Source organism: Aplidium turbinatum, chromosome 12 (genome assembly GCF_918807975.1).
Source record: "Aplidium turbinatum chromosome 12, kaAplTurb1.1, whole genome shotgun sequence".
Classification (NCBI taxonomy): domain Eukaryota; kingdom Metazoa; phylum Chordata; class Ascidiacea; order Aplousobranchia; family Polyclinidae; genus Aplidium; species Aplidium turbinatum.
The window spans coordinates 2,499,350-2,521,267 of NC_137483.1; the positions used below are offsets into that span (position 1 = coordinate 2,499,350).

General features: G+C 38.1%; 1 protein-coding gene across 2 annotated transcripts in view; it reads left to right on the forward strand.

Moving 5' to 3' along the window:
• The first annotated feature begins 18,232 nt into the window (after positions 1-18,232).
• The window catches only part of LOC145780755 (homeobox protein Meis1-like), a 34,888-nt gene continuing 31,202 nt past the window's right edge, over positions 18,233-21,918 (forward strand). For both annotated transcript variants that reach the window (XM_082592383.1, XM_082592382.1), the window contains exons 1-2: positions 18,233-18,363; positions 18,533-18,816. In XM_082592383.1, the coding sequence (XP_082448509.1) occupies positions 18,346-18,363; positions 18,533-18,816 (302 nt within the window). In that variant the 5' untranslated portion in view covers positions 18,233-18,345. The remainder of the gene's footprint in view (positions 18,364-18,532; positions 18,817-21,918) is intronic.

Sequence of the window (21,918 nt, forward strand, 5' to 3'; positions counted from 1 at the left end):
AGCACTGATCAATTCTTTGGCTGAGTGCTAGAAGGGTCACCATTGGACAATAGCCACTTAAACATGTTCTGATTGGTATATGCCTTACAAGCTCTTACAAAAGTTGTTACCGGTATGTTAAAGTGGCCACCGTTTGGAAGCTCCAATAATTAAGTCAGTTCTTTCAGCTCTAGCGCTTATGAGGTGGGTTCGATTCTTTGCTAAGCTGCACAAAAGACTTCGATTGTGTTCTTTTGGTGTGAAGCAGTGAGGTAACTTAAACGATAATAAAGCGGTCGAATCGTAAATCAACACAGATTGAAAAAGTTAGTCGCTAAAAGATCTCACCAGTTAAAGAGTGACAATTTATAAACTACTTCTGTGACTTGTTTCCCATAGTTGGCTCATAAAACTTGTTGTTACATGGCTGACCAACTTGTATTGGTTACAATAGAGCCATGGGTGATAATGGTCGGTGCGTGTTTCCTTCTGGCAATCCAGAATAGAAGCAAACAGGAGAGCGTGGCAATGGTGTACTTTGTATTGTGAAGTAAACGCAATAACATTGTTTCGCGATCACTCATCGTAAAGAGGCCGCAAGCGCACAAAAACGCCGCAACACTGCACGCGCGATTGAAGTTTTAAAATGTTTGGAATTCTTATCAAGAAGCGATGTTGTTCCAACGACGCCAGGAGACCTCAAGAGCATAAGTTTCTTGTGCGTCAGATCTGGTCAGGATCTTGGAAGCTAAGTGGTAGACGATGGTTCGATTCCTGGTAGGGTCATACCAAACTTTGTAAAATAGCATCGATAGTAGTAGTAGGAGTAGTTTCGTTAGGGCGTTTTCACACTTGAAGCTCGTTGCTTTAGCCAGTTTTTAAATATATTTTCGCATTGGTAAACTGTGTTGAAACCACCGGGTAGTGCAGTCCATGGACAGTCTAAAATAAAATGATCAACTGTTTGCCTGCTTTTTTCGCAATTTGAACAGATTGGTGAGTTTTGATAACCCCATCGATGAAGAGTGGCAGGAGTTTGGGCATGACAGGATAAAACTTTATTACAACTGATCCATCCCTCTCTGTTGCATGTGGATTAGCATCGCTTACTTTCTTTCTTGCGTAAAGCAAAGTCAACAAATGGACTTCTCTGTATGCTGCTCAGACAAGGAGCCTCCAAGGCAGTATGGTTAAAAAATAAGAACCCCGTTCTGGGAAAGCATCTTGTACAAAGGTTTGATTTAAACTTAAACAAACGATACCGTTGTTATGGCGATTGGCGTAACGTGATTTTTCTATGACGCAAAAATCATATTTTCGATTGACGTCACCAATACCTTCGCGAGGAAGTGCGCGAGAGCAATTGAACACTTTGCACATTCTTGTGAAACATAAAGAGAAATTATCGAACTGCGTTGGAAGCTGAACCTTGACTTGCATTATGACGTCATTCCAGAAGCATTCAAAACTTTCAATCATGATAAAATGTTTAGTTCAAATGAAAATTTTCATGGCAATTTACTGATTTGAATTCAATCTATACTGAAAAGTTGGCAAAGGACATTACCAGTAGAGTTTGAAACAAAAGGATTTTTAAACTTTTTCGAAAAAAGGTTTATGTGGCGATTTTCATGCGTCTTGGTTCCGTTTTTAATCCAGTCTTTCCAGTGAAGAATCCAGTTTAAACTAATGAGATTTGTTTCTGCAGACGTTGAATCAACGTAATAATGAATGATTTGTTGTTGGATACTGTGCTTTGAGGTCAAATAAGCACGCACTAACCACCCCAGCAGTCGAACTTGGTTCGGTTTGCGTTGCATTTACATATATTTTGCAACGTTTACAGACGTTAAATCATTGTCTAAAACACGAATTTTCCTGGATCCGTGATAACATGAATTGAGTAATCTGGTCATCCAGGAATTTCAAGATAATTGAAGACAAGCATACAGACTTTGTCTGATTTTTAACAAGATCATGTAATTGCATGATCTGGCAGGTACACTGATTGTGCATTAGCAGCGCAGGTCAAAAGCAATGCATAAGAATTTATCTGCAAATCGTCGGTTGATTCATTACATCGTTTCAACGTTGCTGTTAGTTAAAAAGGGTCAACATTTGTTACCTGGATAAATTTATATGTTTAAACGTACACGTGAGATCTGAGCGGTAAGCCGATCTAGTTTTAAGCGGTTGTATTTAACCGTTATTGATTTTCCGAGACAAAACAATGCTTGTTACTAATATAACAACGGCCTACAATAATTTTTAAAAACTATTCAGGTTTCTGTGCCGCCATTAACTGTAAAAAATTATGGTGTTTCTGAAGCAAAATCAATCGAAGCCAGTGTTGTGGGTTTCGACTTTTTTTCCAAGTTTGATTCGGGACTGTATTGATGCAAATTACTTGCCCTACAGTTGAAAAATTTCAAAAATATTGATGTAGGTTGTAGGTTAATCATCCTTTGCTGGTTAGATCAAATCAGAACATTCAATTCGTGCCTATTTCAATTCCCAAGTAACTTTGGGTTCTGGGTTTCATTCCCAGGTAAGGTTTAAAATATGGGGCCCACTTACAAGTGTGTTTGAGATCATTAGTAGTTTGGCGTTGGGGTTGTGCGACCCGTCATCACTGAACTGAACTAACTACTTTGTTTTCTGATGTTCGCGTCGTAATGTTTGATGCGACATTGACTATTTTTAAGTACATGTGAGTGTGCAGAGACCTTTAAGGGTTCTCAACCTGGGAGAGGGAGAGTAAATTTCATTTACCAAAGGAGTAAATTTAGTAAAGCAGAAAAACTCCAGGTTAAATATTCAAATTTTGATCTAAAATGGGGTTATTTCTTTTCTATAAACCTTCAGAAAGAAGTAAACGAGGGTGAAAAGTTTGAACAATCCTGATTTAAACAAACACGGTGCAAATGAGATGATTCCCCACTCCAGGAAATCTAAATCGTTTACGTTCCCTCCATTTTTCTCGTATTTTGTCAAAACTATTACAATTACTTTAGACATGCAGTCATTGACGTTTTTTTTTTGTAAATGCGCTGCTAAGTTTTTCTGCAGATATTTCTTTCAATAACAAAGGGTTAAGTTTTCCACTTGGGTTGATAGTTTTTCAAACAGACACACTTCTTCAGCATTCAAGGTTTGTGGTTTGTTTAAAACTTTGTGGGAGCAGTTGATTACAATTTTACAATTCTGCCTCTTACGTTAGCCGAAGGAATGTCACGTTAAATGAGTTATTGTCTTTTGAAAACTATTGTTCTTCTGGAATCCTAAAAATAATGTCTCAAATTCAGGAATAAGTTATGAAAATGTTCAAACTCCCTTGTCTCTTGCGGTTTTAAAGTTGCAATATTTGCACAAAGTTGAGATTGAGCGATGCAAATTATTTTTGGAGAGTTTGTATCATCAGAAAAAAAATATTCATAACATAAAATTACTTTTATTTGGCAAGCGCTTCGGTAATTTGATTGGCTTCAAAACATTAGTGTCACAGGCGGTTCAGAGATTGACTACCTCAAGTAGTAGTTGGGCTACGATAATGTAGTTTTGACAGAATTAGACCCAATGCCAAAGTTATCATGATGGATTGCACTAAAGAAAATTAAATTATTCAAAACTTAAATTAATTATCCGGCATTTTTTAAATCGATTCTCTTGGGACTTTGAAATAAAGTGATCCAGCGTAAAGTTTCAAAATTTAATGTCCAGCTAATTATAATAAATTTTTTCATTGATTTTATTTTACAAAAATAAGTACGTCATTTTGCAAATTGCTTGCGAGCATATTAGAAAAACAAACAACTTTTTGTTTTGACAAACAGTAGCTTACTGTCAAGTTTCAGATGTAGTCGAAACTAATTCATGTGTCCACCTCGTGTGTTTGCTACAAAACTTTCATTACTGAGCTTCAGAAACTATGTCAAAATCTGCTTCGGTTTTTAAGATTGGATAATGAGATAGTGATGTCATGGATAGGGAAGAGATCCCTGATTTAATCGACATCAACAAACTAGATCTTTCCTTTAAGAATATTTGATACGGTTACCTTTAATCCTGTTTGTGATGTCACTATTTATGTAAAGCAACATAAACAAGTTCACATCTGTATACAAAGTGAAGCTTTGATATAACAAATTACTCAATTTTCACGCCACGGCGTATTGCGACCACCCACATACGGGAGATCTCCGAACAATTAATTGGCCATCATAGTGAAACATAAACGTTAGACAATACTTATTATGTTGTATAAAACAAATGTTTGAAATCGGATTTAATAATAATAATTAGAGATGTACCGATATATCGGTATCGGCATCGGTATCGGTGATATCGGCCATTTTTTGAGTATCGGTATCGGCATCGGTATCGGCAAAATTTGGCCGATACTGTGGCCGATACTAAACATGTAATAAAAAGGCGTTTGCTGCGAATTTTCTGCAGAAGCAAAGATATAGATTTTTTAAAGTAGTAACTAACGTCACATTGATGTAGAAAAATAAAAACCTGTTCAAATTTTTGATACCTCACACTCCCATGACTTCATGCGCACACCTTTTGGCATTGTTTGCTTACAGTGATTCTTTCACTCAAACAAAACGTTTTGTTTCAGAAGTTTTGCGTTGTTCGATTCTTAAGTTGTGAAGGAGACTCAATTTCTCCAATATTTATCATTTGTGTTTCTTTTTTACTCTCAACAGAGGATAAAACCAGGCCAGGACTGCCCAGGTGGCGGAAATGTGTATAATTTTGCATCGTTTTTGCGTTGCTGGACGTTTGGGGGACCCGTGTAACTTGGTTCTTTTTGGTGGGCTGGTTCTGTCGGTTTGTGATTTGGTTTCCGCATTTAGTTATGGTGGACTCGCCAAGCTTGGGCAATGTCGTGGCGGAGTGGGTGGGAGCGGTGAGACTGCGAGTCCTTGCTGGGCTGGTCAATAAGTGGTCTTGTTGCACCTGGGATGGCGGCCTCGTTGTGGGGGGAGCGTTTTTCTCGGCTGTCGGCGCGGTGCTGGGCACTCACTGGTTTGGCGGGCTGTTGCAATTCGCTGGCCATAGCGGTGTGGCTTCCACGCTAGCCATTTAGACCATCCAATCAACTATATGTTTCTCGGCAGCCGTTTTGCAGTAAGAATTGACATCGACAAGAATTGAAATGGCTAGTGTGGAAGCTGCACCGTTGTGGTTGGCGGGTCGCAGCTGCTCGCTGTGCTGGTGGGTGCTCGGCCTTGTGCTGGTGGCCGGGAGGGGCGCTCCTTTCTTCGCGGTGGGGTTGTCGTCTTGGGCGCAGCAGGATTGTTTTGATTGGTTTGGTGAGGATTCGTGGTCCCATTGCTTTCGTGTTGGGCCTGCTAGTTCTGCCGTGGAATTGTTTGGGCTTGGTGGGTATGTTGCAGCGAGGGGTGGAAGTTGGGTCGCGGACTGGTGGAGCCGGCTTGCTGGGGGCAGCCGGGTTGCATAGTTTTTTTGGACGTTTAGCAGCGTGGGGGCGATGCGGGATTGTGCATTTTTGCTGCCTGGGTTGTCTTGGCCTGGCAAAAGCTTTTCAACCAAACGACAAGCGCCCTTAGGTTGCATATTACTTGTCGAATAGTTTTTGTACGACTACACAAATCACTTGGTTTACATTTTACATCTTATTATCAATTATGATAGCCTATTTGGAGAGTTTGCGCAAACACTTTATTTAATTTTTCAGAAACCCCAATTATGATGTAATGTTTCTTCCCTTATACCCTAGTCCTCAATTATGGTGGCCTTTCATTACTAAAACCTACTATTATGACACAAAAATGCGGTTGAGATTGGATTCTTGAATCTTTAATAAATTATACCAATTGAAAGCTTTTTTTAATAGTTTTTATGCAAATAAGGTAAAACTTAGCATTTGATATAATACCTTGCAAATACCAAAATTGCATCTTTTTGTAACACCAAAGTATCGGCCAAAATATCGGTATCAGTATCGGTATCGGCCTAAAAAAGTGATATCGGTATCGGGATCGGTATCGGCCACAATATTGGTATCGGTACATCTCTAATAATAATCATTTTACTTTGTGCTCATTATTATAAGCTACACTCATATAATACACAACAAGCTGGAAGGGTCTAAGGGACATATAGTTTCATCGAGTTAACGGCTTCACATTTGCAATGCCATTGTATGCTTGCTGGTTGCAGGTTTGACCCAAATATTGTGCCTCTAATGCAAATTCGAGAATGTGGCCTAACTGACTTCAACACCCTGATGCAATAAAATGTGATTACGTGTGAAATTGTTTCTAAACAGTAACGTTTTGTACACGAAAGTACTGCGAGTACCAGCATCAATAAAAAGCTTAATTTCTTTTTCTAAAATCATTGGCTTATACTGTATATATTTTTTGTATTATTCTATACAGGTTTTCCAATAACCGCACTGCAGTATATAACTTCTTTAACTTTATTTTGCATGTTATTGGTTTAGGTTTGATTAAAAGAAGTTTTCTACGCAGATTTGTTGGCCTAGTATGTGATGCACACACAAGATTAATACAATAAAGATTTTTTTTGTTTTTTAGTAAACAAGAGTTTGAAGCTGTGTTACTGCTTGTGTAGAATGTAGATGAACGAGTTAGCTTTTCTTCACATCCTTCTTTGTTTATTCAATTTGAACTGAACTGATTCATTTTTGAGTGTGAGTTTGCTGTAGTCAATAACCGATTGAACAACAGATCCTTAAAAATTGACCCATCCTTGAAGGTAGATATGCTATTAGTTCCTAATTAACCAGGGCCGTTAGGTAGCGCTACTGGTTCAATCAATGTGTTGACATAAGTTTGCACTGGGGATGTGTTTGTGTAACCAGGCAAGTGTTGCATAAATGAAGTTACTACAGACTTTCTGACTAGTATGCATTAGACCTTTTTTCTAACTGATCGTCTCCATTTGTGCCTCTGGGGCTGAGAATTTATCTCCCAATCTGTTGGCACGAAGCTGAGTGCACGCTATTAAGGAGAATTCTTTGTTCCCCACCATCCCAATGAGACGCCAGCCATCAAGACTATGCAGTGTACAATAATTAATGCATATACCCAAACGCAGTGTTGTACGTTGACGGTGTCAACTTTTTGTTGACGCTGAGGCTAGCGCCGTCAATTTATTTTTCAGTTGACGGAAGTGATAGCGCCGTCAACTATTTTGCCGATTTTAAGCGTCAAGCGCTAAGCGTCATTTTTTGTTTTCATGGAAAATCTCGTTTCACAATAAGAGTTTCACAATGTATTCTGGCCAGCGCGACTCATCCGAATTACCGGCTTTTGCGTTGGTTGGAATGGCTCCCTGGAATACATGCGGAAGAAGTTCTCCAAATGGTGATCACCCATGTATTGAGAACGAGGGATCAGAGACAGAAAGCGAAAAATCCATGAATGGCATCGCGGACGTTGAATATACTTTATTTCAAGAGCTCTATGCCCCTGAAAAGAGCGATGTTGGTGCAGTGGACCTCGTTAAAAGATTTATACGTGCTAAACTATCACAGCACGCTTGGAACAGTGATACCTTTCCGACTAAACGTTTTCAACTTGTTTTTGAAATACAACACACCAATACCAACCAGCGCTGCTGTGGAACGCATGTTTTCACTTGGAAAGGACAATATGCGCAGGGGCGCCGGAAGCGGGGGGGAGCAGGGGGAGCGGATGCCCCCCTGCCCTCAAATTTCTGTGGATGGGGAGGGAAGAGAGGGCAATGGTGCCCTTTTAAGGTCATGTAAGCTACTGCACACTTTGCAATATAACAATTTATGCTATTCGCTTTTAGCCTAATTATAAGGTTCTATTTTTGCCTCAAAATAATATTCACGACACAAAATTCTCCATTACAGTAGGCTAAGTTATATTACATCATTATAAAATAGCATGATGCCCTTTCATTACTCGATAATGAGCTGATAGATGAGCATTATCGCTATATCTCATCTTAAAACTTACAAAAAAATTGGCCTTTCAGCAACAAAAGTGCCCTTTTTTCATACTCCTGCCCATCCAGTCAAAAATCGCTCCGGCGCCCCTGAATATGCGTCCCAAACGCAGCAGATTGTCAGACAAACGTTTTGAAATGCTTGTTTTTCTGCAAGGAAATAACTAATAAGCTGAGCAGCTAATTACAATACAGTCCCAAAACATAATACCTGCTCTTTATTTATACTATAGCTATTGTTAGCCTGAACTTGGTTGAAATATTTCCGTTTTATGAGACGCTGGCAAAAAATAGCGCTAGAAATTAGCGCTGACGCTGACGCCGTCAATTTCTTTAAGAGCTTACGCAGTCCTTTACGCCGTAAAGTTTTTAGGCAATTCGCGCTGACGCTGACGCCGTCAAATTATTTCAATGACGCGTACAACACTGCCCAAATGCTTACTTCTAGCTGGTAATCATAGAGCAATACCCCCCCTAAGTTTGATGGATGATAATGATGTTATGTGCTTCATACAACTCCAAACGTCAACTTGTTTTCATAATTATCCCTTACAAATATAACACAATTTTCATTATGTTATTGTTCGGTTGTCTTCTATAGTAAACTTATTTTTAAATCATTATAGAAACTGAAATCATGCCTGCAACGATAATTTTCGTTGTTTTGCTCGCAAGGATTTTGGAAAAGTCGATTGAATCAAAGGGTTCTTAGTTTGAATCCAGCTGTGATCACAAGTGTTTGTGCTTTTCCAATTCTCTCCTGTGGTGTACGTTTGCACTAAATGAAGGTCAGGTTGAGCTTGTCAAATCATGGACAAAGTTAAGTGGCCGTTGCAAACGAGTAAATGTGAACGACTATGGAAAGTTCCTGCTTGCGCAAATTGCAGAATAGGGTGAAAATATGTTCTTAAATGTTTAACATTTATAGCTGTTGCTCTGCAGTGGCTTTTCGAGGTGGGATATATCATCAACTTGAGGTTGTGAAAAGATAAACTGTCTATCTCAAAAACTCAAATAACGACGATTGGACTTTTTGTTTCTTGTGTTACTATGCGATGCTGATGTGTCTAAACCAGTTACGATGTGTCCAGCCAACTGTAGTCAAACCACCGCCTTTGTGGGATTGGCAGTCCAAATTCGTTACGTTATCACAATACGTGAGCGGACATAACTCCGAAAAAAAATAGTTTTTTTTGCTTTTGATATACCAAACTAACGTGCAGACGGTTATATGCAAATACAAGGACAACCTCAAATAATCTCGAAATTATCGGCTTATTGGCAAAACTGCAAATTTTTCGTCAACCAATTGCAGCAGAAAGTCTGCGTCTCTTGGGCAATGGCACCAAAGACTGGCTTCTGCTTGTATCTAGGACGTTACATTATATATAGAACGCGAAATTCCGCTTTTCTGACCACTCTAATCCTGGGTCAATTGTCATTTTATTAAATTTTGTGCACCTTATTACAAGCTTACTTTTAGTAGGACACATTGAATTACTTTAAAACTAACTCCACTGAATCTATATAATCTATAAAAAGTGTAATATTTTGTAAATCAATAAAAAAAACAATTTAGTTTTGCATTCTCTGATTTGAAATCTCGTCTAATGATCTTTCAGTGCAGTTCAAGTAAACATAGCCGACCTGGTGTGATAAAAGGATGCGCTTTTGGCTCGGTTACAAACACTTAAAAAAGAAGAGAACTTCTTTAAAATCTTTGTATTTTTATTCGGCTTCCAGCCGAGGATATTTAGTTTAGTTTTGGGCCTGAAACATTCTTAAAACATAAAACTATTCAAGTGCATAATTGTTCACGAGCAAAAAGTAGTTTTTCATATTGTTGTCACAGCCACGCTCCTGCCAGTGAACGAATGTGTTAGTAAAAGCCTGATGAACACTTATTCTGGAATTGTTTGTGTTTGATTATCACTGTAAAAGTTGTGTTGTTATGTCACATTCAGGACATTTTTCTTTCTGTGTGTCAATATTCTTTCTGTTTAATCACAGAGATAAAAAAGCGTAGGTACAGGTAGTATTCCTATTTAGGGTGCTAGTGTCTCTCTGAAGTGACTCAGCACATAGGTTGTTGATTCACAGTTTGCTCACAGCTAGGAAGCCTATGTCATCCGAAAGAATAATGTGGGAGAAAGTAATTTAGGAATTTGACAAAAAAAATTTCCAATTCTGTCTCAGTGAATAGGACAATGTTAACAACACAGTAGTAATGAAACAATAATAGATCAATTCATAAAGTTTGCTCAATCAAAATAAGCAAATGTATAAATAAAAATATGAAAAGTCCAACTTGTAATTCAGCAATTTTATCAGGAACTAATGTGTTTTCATCTTTTGTGCTTCAACTACACTTTATCAACTATCAACTACACTTTAGCACTAAAAACGAAAATTATATAGTTTATGCGACGTTTGCTGAACATTAATTTAGTATGTACATTTTAGCTTCAATTTTTGTTCATAATGTGGGTTCCTACGTAAAGAGAAAATATTCCTGAAAACTTCGTAAAACCGTTGAACATTGCTAACGACTCGTCATTTCAAAACTTCTAGAACCAACACATATCTTCCAATCATTTAATTCATTTGTTTCTACTGAAAAATGGATTCTGATCTTGATGACTTTTTCCTGCGTTGGATTTGGTCTGTTCCTTCCCAGATAACAAAATCCATCATTTTTACATTGATTCAACGCCTGGAGACGTTGATTTTGAACTTTGATTTTGCTAAAACATTGAATTAGATTTTGCTGTCTGAATATCCACAATCAGATAACTGGTTTCATCTCATTGATTCTGTTGAAACAACGTTCATTGATGTTTGATTGTTAAGCAATAGGGAATGTTTGTTGTTGTGTCACGTTATATGGAAGTGTCACTCTGAATTTTCATTGGTCAGCAGTTGTCTTGGTAACATAACCGAATACTTGTAGACTGAGGAAGTTGGTGTCAACGTAATTTTTAACGTTTCCAAAAGGGAAAGTCATTTTGAAACAACATCAATGCCTCTTTTTATATTGCCACATTATTAAAGATTGCATCGAATGCAGTTAGATATACATATGCTGGAATCTAAACCAAAACAAGTGTATTAGTTTTTATCTCCTGCAAACATGTCCGGGGTAAAACCTGAAACACATAACTGCATACGATATACCAGCGCAGCAATAATGAAAAAGATGAGACTTTGATCTTGTATTGTTTGGAGCTTGAATGGTTGTGTTTCGAAAGTGAATGGACATTTACACTGCTGCTGGTTTCTTCTCTCAAATTAACCCATGTGAGAAAATGTTTGATTAAAAAAAAGGTTACCTGAAATTCAAATACAGCAAAATATAAACAAAAATATCTACAAATGTAATTCAAGTATTTCAAAAGCGCGTTTGTCTTCAGTGGCATGAACCTATGAAGACCTATAAACACATAACGTGGCACACTACTCACTAGCTGAAAGAATGTGCTTTCATATTGAGAATACTCGTGCTTTGATTAATTCATTCGGTTTGCTAATGCTGGCGTCAAATGTCAAAGTATTTCCTTTGCGGTGCTCTTTGAATAGCGGCTGAGGATTTCACAAATGTTGTATAACATACGGTAGCATCCAATTCTTAAATTTCACACCTTAGCATTAAATAAGCATTTCATTACGTTAGATTGACGCACAAAGTAAGATTGTGAAACACCGTCTTAAAACTGCCACGCTTCACCAACAGTTCGTGCTAAGCAGTGGAATGATTCGTTTATTTCAGATCGTTGTGTTGCAACGAGATTTGATTGATGAATATCTCACTATGGAAGGGAAGCGCTTAACTGATCCATGCAAATAAGAGCCATGAACCGGTTTAAACTGTTGTTACTGCCACAAAGCATGATACTTTTTCACACTTGCATGTCAAACTTATCCTAACCCTCGTCACAAAGTAATTGTCAAGTGTCTGCATGTCATTTGCGTCATAATGACGCTTCGGGCCTCGAACGGTGAAATCTCATTAGAACAAGCATTACCTTCAAAATTACGTGCAACAAAGCTGCTTGATTGGAACTGACAAGACTCGAATTGAAAACCAACGTTCTCTTATCAATTATCAAAGTCCTGTTGTTTTTAAGTAATGTTTATGGATACCGTGCCCAATGCTCCGTTTGGGCATCTGCTTTACGTGAGGCTGAGCCCAACTCATCGTACGATATCCATCTGACAGCGTAACAAAAAAAGTGGATCGCGTCAAGCACTCGCGGACAGGCTCGGCGGCTGCTGGGTCATTAGGCGGTGTTGTCGATGTTGATGTCATAAAAGAAAGCGAACTAAGTCTCTTCAAGATGCAATTGTTGTCACGACCTGTCCGTGTCAAACAAGTGCACCCCGAGACCCGTCTGCACTGCTCTGTGCACGCTGCTTGCCAAATAGAAGCGCTTATTATTGCGTCACAACTGAAGCGACTAATTTAACTGCAGTCGTTACGAACATGTCTTGCAACGTTGTGTGATCCTGGGTCGGTGCTTTATTTAAATCATCGGCTCTTGAAAGCTGGCAACTGTCCGAATTTCGGTGATTTCTTGTACAAACGTTTCGTTCCTATGTCCAGCACACAGGAGCGCAGTTATCAAGGATCTACTCCCTGCTAACCAAATTGCTACAATTGAGCCTCTACTTTTTATATTCTGGCTTGTAAAATGGTATCAAAATTTTGTGGTAAGGTCAATTGAGCCCCGTTTGCTCCCTGGCACAGGCCTGTGGTTGCACCACCGCTAAATAACGATTCGTGCCGTAGCTGTCTTTCCTTCTGGTAAATGGTGATCCAAACCGAACCCAGACAACAAAATCCGTGATTTCTACATCATTCATTTTCTTGTATCCAATCAAATGAGAACTTTATTTACGGTATTTATTTTGTTCAAAATCTTAAATTTGAGGTAGCCTGGTGATAATAATAATGTCATTGCTTGTTTTTTTAATTCATATAATTTAAAAAAAAAAATTTAAAACTTTTTCTTCCCAATTTTAATACGTTCATGAACGGTCATATTTGGTGTCGTAGCTATGCAATTGAATTTTAGCAGGAAATTTGAAAATTGCACATATTTTTGGTTGTTAATGACGTAATGTGAATTGTGCATCATGACAACCAAAAAAAAAAAAATTTATCAAGTTCATTAAAGTTTAATAAGATTCTCATTTATATGAAGGTTGCCATGATTATTTTTCAAGATTTCTCTTAATTTTAACTCAACTAACCTTGTACTCTTAAAATAAAATTTCGGTGCAAAATAAATTTCAGTTGCTTCGCTAAGGAGAAAGGTTATTAGTAAAGAAATTTGTTTCATTTAACGAACTGCGTCACTATGAGTATGGCTCTCTTAACCCCCTGTTTATAACACCCTTCCCTTAGAACTTGCATCACCTCAAAATGGTCGTTTAACATTAATTACAAAGTTTGACTCTGTTTGTTTAACGCGAAAGTGTCTTGCTACAGTGGCCCTGTTATCACAAGCGGTTTGTATTGCGGAAAACAAGTTATGGGTTAGGAAATACATTTAACAGAATTGTATGATTGATTTCAAAGAAAGTAGTTTTTGAAAATTTTGGTTATAATTTAGCAATTTATCTATATTTTAGTTTCTCGTAAGTTATGTGGTTGAACCTGGGTGCACCCGATAATAAAAAAAATCTTCCACTTTTGCATAAAATCAACATTAAATTACGTTTCAGAGCTACAAACAATCAAAAAAAGTACAATTTTAGCTCAGTCTATTTAGGAAAACTGTCCACGTAACAAATTCTATCTCGACCACCTAGACCTGGGTGTATACAAACCAGCTTGTAGAATTTGATGAAGATGGCACATTATTGGATGCCACCCACGAATTAGATAAATAGACCGAGTTGTAGATGGCCAAGCATCAGTGGAATAAGAAACTGTGTATGCATGATGGCTCACCCATTTCGTGCTTGCAAAAATGTTTGTTGTTGTAAATAAAATTGAACGCTTGAAACGGAGAAAGCGGTAAAACCAACACCGAAAGTCCAAGTGAGTTGTCAGAACTTGAATCATTTCACTTTCCCTTTATTTTAGCGTGATTTATTATTTTGTCTTCACTGTTGTGGGGTAAGTTGAAATTTGTTTTGTTTGTCTTTGCTTTTATTTTCACTTTCATCAAATGAACGTTGCAACTATGTAATTATCTTGATAAATACCCAAACTTTTCAGAATTCAGAAACTTGTTTTGTTTCACTTTCAAAATTTTAGCATTTTTCGGCAACTTTCCGGTTATAAAATATTAGCAATCCAATCCACCATATGTTCTGGTTTGGGATACTTTTCAAAAATAAATTTTTATGGATTGTTTTCAATGCACTTTTCTTCATTTTGACCTCTCCTCCGCAAATGACTGTGACGTCATAAAAATCCACCCACTCATTCTTTGAGCATTTGACGCAAAAATTCTTTAAAGCTGAAGATTTCATTAAAGGGATACTAAAGGAAAAACCTGACTTGGCGATTTTCCACGTTCTTTGTGTTTAACTTGCTACCATAAAACGATTTTCAATAAAATTTTGCCCCATTGCGGTCTGACCACCATTGCGCGCGTGCTTTTGTCAGAGCTTTCAAAACCAGAATGGGCCTGAGCAGCGAAGCTTGCGACTGTACAGTCTACGTCACAAAAGACGAGCAATCAGCTGATCACACAACAGTTGTTACTGCCGGCGATTTGACTATAGGCTATGTATGTATGTACATCAAAACATCAGATTTCAATATCAAAACATCAGACAGTTTGCTCAAAACATCAGCTCTGATGTTAAAACATCAGATGTGGTAACGTGGCTTTTTTTATTGCTGTCGATAGTGACGTATTCTCGAGTAGTGTTTGCACTTTTTGGTCATTTTGAAAAAAAATGAAAATAAATGAAACATTGGACTTTGGGCCTTACCAGCACCATTAAAAACAATTTTTTTTCGGTAATTTTTTTTGAAATGTATTCTTGAATGTTCTGTTTACGCATTTTAATGCTTAATTCTCGTTTGAAAATTTCATTTAGTATGCCTTTTAAAGAGAAAGAGTGTTATTGCAAAGCAGATTAAAGATGGATGCGTCTTGGGCTCTTGGCCATTACATTTGTTCGATCTGAATTCGATCCATGTCAGGACAAAACAAAAAATTTACGTGTGGCGTAGATTGCGCTCTTTCTTACGATTATGACGTATAAATTGGGATGTCTAGCTGATGCAATATAATAAACATCTGAAACACTTGTTGAAAAAAAAAAGAAGATCGCATAGGTAAATAGATGCGGCAGTTGTAAATCGGAAAAAGTTAAAGAAGCCAAAATGAAGATGGAAGAACAGTATATGGAGGGACCTGGAGGAGATGATGTTAAAAATGTGAAGCGTTCTGCAGCTTGCTTTAAGACGAGGTTCCTGGGATTTCCAGTTAGATCAAGTGAAGTATGGATGCAGAGACTCACTGAGATTAAATAACTGATCTCTGGAGCGCAAGAAAGAAGAAAAGACCACGAAGAGCTCGGGAAAAAGGAGGAACCTTGGACATTGTATAGACGTTAGCTAACTTTTTATACGGAACGAGAGAAGACCCTAAATGCAATGCAGTGGGAGCTTGTTCCTAATCTGATGGGAACTCATCTTGAATCGTGATTCTATTCAGTTTCATATATTTTTTGACATGAACATGTGATGGAGTGTAAAACACATTGTCAGCTTTGAAGATATTTGATATACAAACATGCCAGCAACCGGGAAAAGGTTTGGGTTTGACTTCGAAGTCAGGCTTTGACTGGTAGGTGTCAACTGATTTTCTTTCCATTTTCTTTTTCGTCATTTACGCAATTAAGACTAAAAACAAAGTAGCAGCTACAACAAGCGATATTAACACGTCCATGAATGAAGAAAGATGACAGAATATTGTAAGGAAACGTGAATAAACAGTTGTTCGAGTTGCAAGGGTCATCTCTAATGTCCATAGCTAGCACTGATATATATACCATGTTTCAGTTTCAAAATCAATCGGCCTACTTTGAACCAGCAGATTTAAATCTTGTAGTACAATGCTTGAAGATTATAACTTAAGAAAAGAATCAAGTTATTATGTTATGAAACATCGTACATATGCGCTTTTGCGTGGTAAAGAAACCTGCATGAACATTTGTTCGGGTGGTGAGGTCTGTACAAGGAACTGACTTAGATATGAAATATAAAAGCCATGAAACTTCAGCGAGACTCGAGAAGATACCAAAGAAGAAACTCGATTATGACGCACAATCTGCAATCGGCGATTGTTGTTCGCATTGTTTACGTACAACACGCCCGCAACATTAATATCTGGTAATGAGTGCCTTGTAGCCGGATTATGAGCGCCGTTCTGTCGCGATGTAAAACGTTTCGAGTCGACCACCCTGCTGATTAATCCTGAAGTTATTGCATGAACTTTAACTTGATGAAAAGTGGAAATGTGCTAAACTTGTAAAGAGCACCTTCCAATTTTGGCTTGAGACTCGAGGGAATCTAATGAGCCTTGATTTTGAGCTGCGTCTATTTCAGTAAAGCCAAAACGCTTGAGTTTAATGATAAATCATTAAAAAATTATTTAGGTTTTAACAGTGTTTCGCTACACCCCATCAGGATGATGCATTCATACATCTTTTTTTCCGTTTTGCAATTGCAACTGTTGTTGGTTAATGGAAAGAACCAAAAATGAAAGTGGGATGGAGGTCGGTCACGACCAAATTCTTATACTTCATCCTCAACGACGACACCCGCCCCATCGGCTTGTCTCTGTCAAGTCATGTGTGGAGGCGTTATCATCTTTGGACTGGCGTTTTTCGCTTAATATGCGCCCATGAGGAGCGCATCACTTCTCTGTAAATATGGAGCTGAGGGACATACCCTCAGACCCAGGGCGAATCCAGCAAGTTGTTTTATGTTGGGGGGGGGGGAGATTTTAGAAAAACACAATGATGTGTAGGTTTACATCAATCCGACCTTGGAAACACACCGTGGATACAGTTACTTCTCTGTAATTAAGGGGTGGCTACCGCCCCCCCCCCACTACCCCACTTGATCCGCCACTGCCTAAATCATATCATCTATGTCCACACCATTTTGTGTCCGTCAAATAGCACACACCAGAAGGTTTACTTGTTTGGAATGATATTGATAAGACTGATACTGGTTGTTTTAAAGCAACCTCTCGAAACAATCGTCAACTCGAGATGGTGAAAGAATAAGGTCGCATCCCCAAACGCTCAAACGACGATGGTGGTGTAATGTCGTGGGCTCGTGGCCATTCATCGAAGTGACTTGTCATAATAGCGAGACATACAGTAGCACTCACTCGTATGGATTTAGCGTATTGCGAAACACAGCGATATAAATTTTTGTGTGTACGTATTTTAGATTAAAATCTTCAACAGAAGTTGAAGGCCAATTCAAATATTTTGTGAGCAAAAAAAAAAAACTGAATCTTTGTAAAGTGATCGAAAAGAGCGGAATTGGCGACCCTGTTCTAGGGATGAATCCGCCCCAAAGAAACCTAAAACCGTACGTGGCTATGTTCTGGTTACGTTGTGGCAGCAGGTGGCCCGCCTCAGCGCTCAGCATCGCGATGTTGCGTGGTTGTCGCCTTTTTTCTTTACGCCAATCAAACGACAGCTCAAAGGTTGTAGTGCTTTCATTCACAGTGCAGTTGTTAAACCTAACTCCTAGAAAGCAATGATTTGTTGATGTGTGCTTAGCTGTGTTATTAAAGGCTACAAAGAGACATCGGCAGAAATGTTTTAAGAGCAACTTAACACAAATACAGAGAAGTTTTTTCGTAGTCAAGGTGTAGTGCCAATGACGAAAGCAGGTTCCAGTAATATCGAAAAGTTTTAATGAAACTCCGCTATTGCTATAGAAAGGTTCTGGTTATTATTTTTCAAAAGCGGCTGATGTTTTGTAAGATTGATTTGTATTTTATTAAGAACAATAAGTGCAGGCAGTGCCTTTGTTTCGTCCTTTTGTTTTAGAATAAAACTGACAGTGAGGTAACAATGCAGAAGTATATACATTATGCAGAATCAGGCATTATTTTGCTTGCGAGCAAAGTAAACTTAGAAAAACTCCGTTTTATTTTATAGCTATATGTTGTATGTCAATGTTTAAACAGAAATTACGATTATATGAAACCGATCCACAATGGCGTCTGTGACCGCACAACCTCGTTGGGTCAGCCATTGTCAACTGGGTCAGCCATTGTTACACAACAATGCTTTATTTCTGCGTTTTCCTGTTTATAAAGTTATATGTGTTTGTTGCAGTTTTAGTTGTTAGCTTCTTGGTGAAGTAAGAAAGTGAACTTTGTCTTGAAAAAGAAGTTGGTGATGGCCACTGCGGCTTGTGTAAGTTATAGAATATATGAGAAGCTTGCCTTTGAAATGTTGACTTTCTTTTGTGATTTATGGATACAAAATGTCTTTTCTTTGTAATTAAGCAAATATCGGAGCTTCTTGAAGTTAAAGCGTTTGTTAATAAGTAATTAAATTTTGTGTTTTATGTTTTTAAAAACAGTTTGAAGATTCGATGTCCCATTTTGGTGGCATGAACGAGCTACGAAATATGAGTGAAACGACATCGGGAGCTGGTGCAATTTTCGACGAGGATTTAAACCGCTCAATCCCGCAAATGTCACATTTATCTCACGGTCCTTCGTCAGTGCCGCATTTCAGTAATGCGCCAGTTACAACGCACTCCATGCACAGAATAAGCACTAATCAAAGCACTGCAGCTATGGATGAAAGAGTTAATGAACCAGAGAGAATGGTACAAAAACGAGACAAAGAAGCTATTTATACGTGAGTGTACTTTAAGATTTCAATTAAAAAATGTTTTGCTGCAGTCACATTGAAAAAGTTGCTTTTTGAAACACATGTTTTTATAGTGTTTTTGCGATGGCAGAACAATGTGAGATTAAATTATTTAAAACATACCTTCTGTTCCTAGCGTGATAGCCTTGCATATTTGTCAGCTCTTTGCATCTTAGCGGCTCTTGATCATAAAATATTAATGTTGCGTTGCAGCGCAGCCAAACACTCAAGCAGAGCTTTGCAGAGCCAACCCAGGCACAAACGCACATTGCTTGCAAAGAAAGTTGCTTTTGAATTAAACAATAATTTACAAAATGGCGTTTATTTCAACTGACAAGTTTATTGTAAACTTATGTTGATTTTTAGTCTGTTTTAGATAAAAAAGTGAATTCAAAATGGCCGTCACCCGTGTTACTGTACATTACTGTAGGCCTACATCGTTTATTAAAAAGTATCCCACACATAATATCCAAACAGTTATTTCATAGAATTTCTCTAAAAAATGCAATGAAATAAAAACTTAAACAAAGGCTTGCGACTTTAAAATGCTTGTCTACATCATGAGCCTCACACTTGCTCGAGCAAGAAGTTTTTACTCCGTTTTACCAAGTTTAAGCTGTGACACTGAGCTGCTAAACTTTACATTATTTGAAGAACTCCCTTTCTTTTTTTTAAATCCAGATGAGCAAAATGGTTGGAACGCCTGGTAAACCTAATTATATAATAAAGAGCCCAAGATGTAGATACTAAACTCATATTCAGCAAAGAGCAAACCATTTTGAAAACTAAACTGGGCTCATTCAATTGCACTGAAAGAAAAACTGTTTAGCTTTCGACACGTTTGCTAAACATGAGTTTGGTATCTACAGTTTGGGATCCTTAATTTTTTATCAAATTGCTCATATTTTGACAGTTTCAACCTCCAATACATTTATCTGATTATGAGGCAGCAGTTGAGACAATGAGACATCACCCTCCGATTGTTATAACCGATGTATCGTCTCAGCGTTAGGGTCTGGGTTCGCATTCCATGGAAGTCAGAGAAGCAATCTAATGTTAGATACCAAAGACACAGGCTGCAACTTCATTCTTGTTGTATTTGTTTTGTTTCTTAGCGTTTGAATGCGCTTCTGGCATAGCATCACAATCGCTATCGTCTTGTAAGTCTATAGGACAGTTGCTTCTAGAAGATTACATTGTGACCAACAGTTTAGAGATAGTTTTGACGATGATGACGGTAGGCCCAATAATAAAGATGACGATGTGATGTAGATGCATTTCGTTTGTGATATTTGTATGCGAGACGTTGCAAAAGCTCTTCGAATATACGACACAATATCCGAGTAATGAATTGTTTTCATTGTCTATTGTCATATGTGATAGGTAGCACACGGCTTTCAAATATTTGGTAATATTCCTTGAGGTAAAATGAACAGTTCTCATTAATTTACAGTTTTTCATCGTACAGTTTATAAACAAGCAATTTATTGCTACTTAGTTGAATGAATATCACACAAAAGCGCTATGATAACTTAGAACCTATGTCATGTATGCGACAAGTGTATGGACTGCATCGTGATATTGTCGCAAAGTCATCGTCGCAAAGTTGAATTTGAAAAAGTTGAAACAAACTTAAACTGTAAACAATTAAACAACAGTATGCCTTTGTCTTAGTCAGTTTCTTCGTTGGCAAAAGAGCGACTTCATTTTGTTCTCCGCGTCTGCATGGCCGAGTGATCCACGTCCAGAAGGACGTTGGTTCGACACTGCGCAAGAACACTCGGTTGTGACTTATTAAAACACTGTCAGTTGCATAAATGAATAGTAAAAGTCTTGGTATGACTTTCAAGGTCGGTGGTTCGACAACGCTTGACAGTGCATGGTAGTGTTGTGCACTCTTGAGCGGCATTTTAGGGATAAAATCATTTTGTTCGAAGACTTTTTTTGTCCGTGGTTCTTCTTGCTTTAAGTTGATGGCGAAAGCTAAAGCAATCTTGCTTCTTACAGAACGCTTACAGAATCTAGAGCAGAGCTGTGGAATCGGGGTCAGAAAGTTTTTGGCGTGTTCGGAGTCGGAGCCGGCCAGTTGTAAGCCGAGGAATTGGAGTCGTATATTTTTCGCCCGATTCCACAACCCTGGTCTTAACTTTTAAGTTAAAGTCCTTGATGGTGTTGTTGCATGTGTTGTTGCGATTTCGCCTCTATTGATCGATTCAATTGTTTATGACTTCACAGTGCATAATTTATCGTGTTTAGATGAGCAGTGTGAGTTAAAAGTTCAGATTTGAAAGCCTGTTTCTTACCATTATTTATTCATCGTCGTTAAAATAAGCGATAACAAAACTGCATGCCTAGAAGAGGGCTACAATCACTGTGAGGTTGCAATGCAGTGAGGTCTATGGAACTCAAAACATAACGTAAAAAAAAAATAAAAATATGAGGTTCTTTAAAATAAACGATCTGTTGTGTGATTATGCCATTTCGTTCCATCATTTCGTGACACTTTCAGTTGTCCTGATTGTATTAATGATGCTAAAAAGCATTTCACACTTGTTTGGAAAGTAACACATGAAGCAGTTTTTGTGAAACAAGTTTTGAATAAAAATTAAATATTTCGAGCAAGCAAACTAAAAAGCACGGGTAACGTCATCCTTAAATCACGTCCTCCTGAACTCACGTCCTTCTTAAATCACGTCCTCCTTAGATCCCGTCTTCCTTAACTCACGTCTTTCTTAACTCAAGTCCTCCTTAACTCACGTTCTCCTTAACTCACGTCCTCCTTAACTCACGTCCTCCTTCAGTCACGTCCTCCTTAACTCACGTCCTCCTTAAATCATGTCCTCCTTAGATCACATCCTCCTTAACTCACTCCCTCTTTAACTCACGTCCTTCTTAAATCACATTAAAAATGAATCACATTCTCCTGAAATCACGTTCTTCTTCAACCATGTCATCACTTCGCCAACCAAACCAGCTAGTTTTACATTGTTTAAATTCATTTAGACGTTGAGATAATGAAAAAGTGGCAATTTTTGCGAGCTGGGAAAAAGGTTATTCTAAATATACCCATGTGTTTTTTGTCGGCAACCT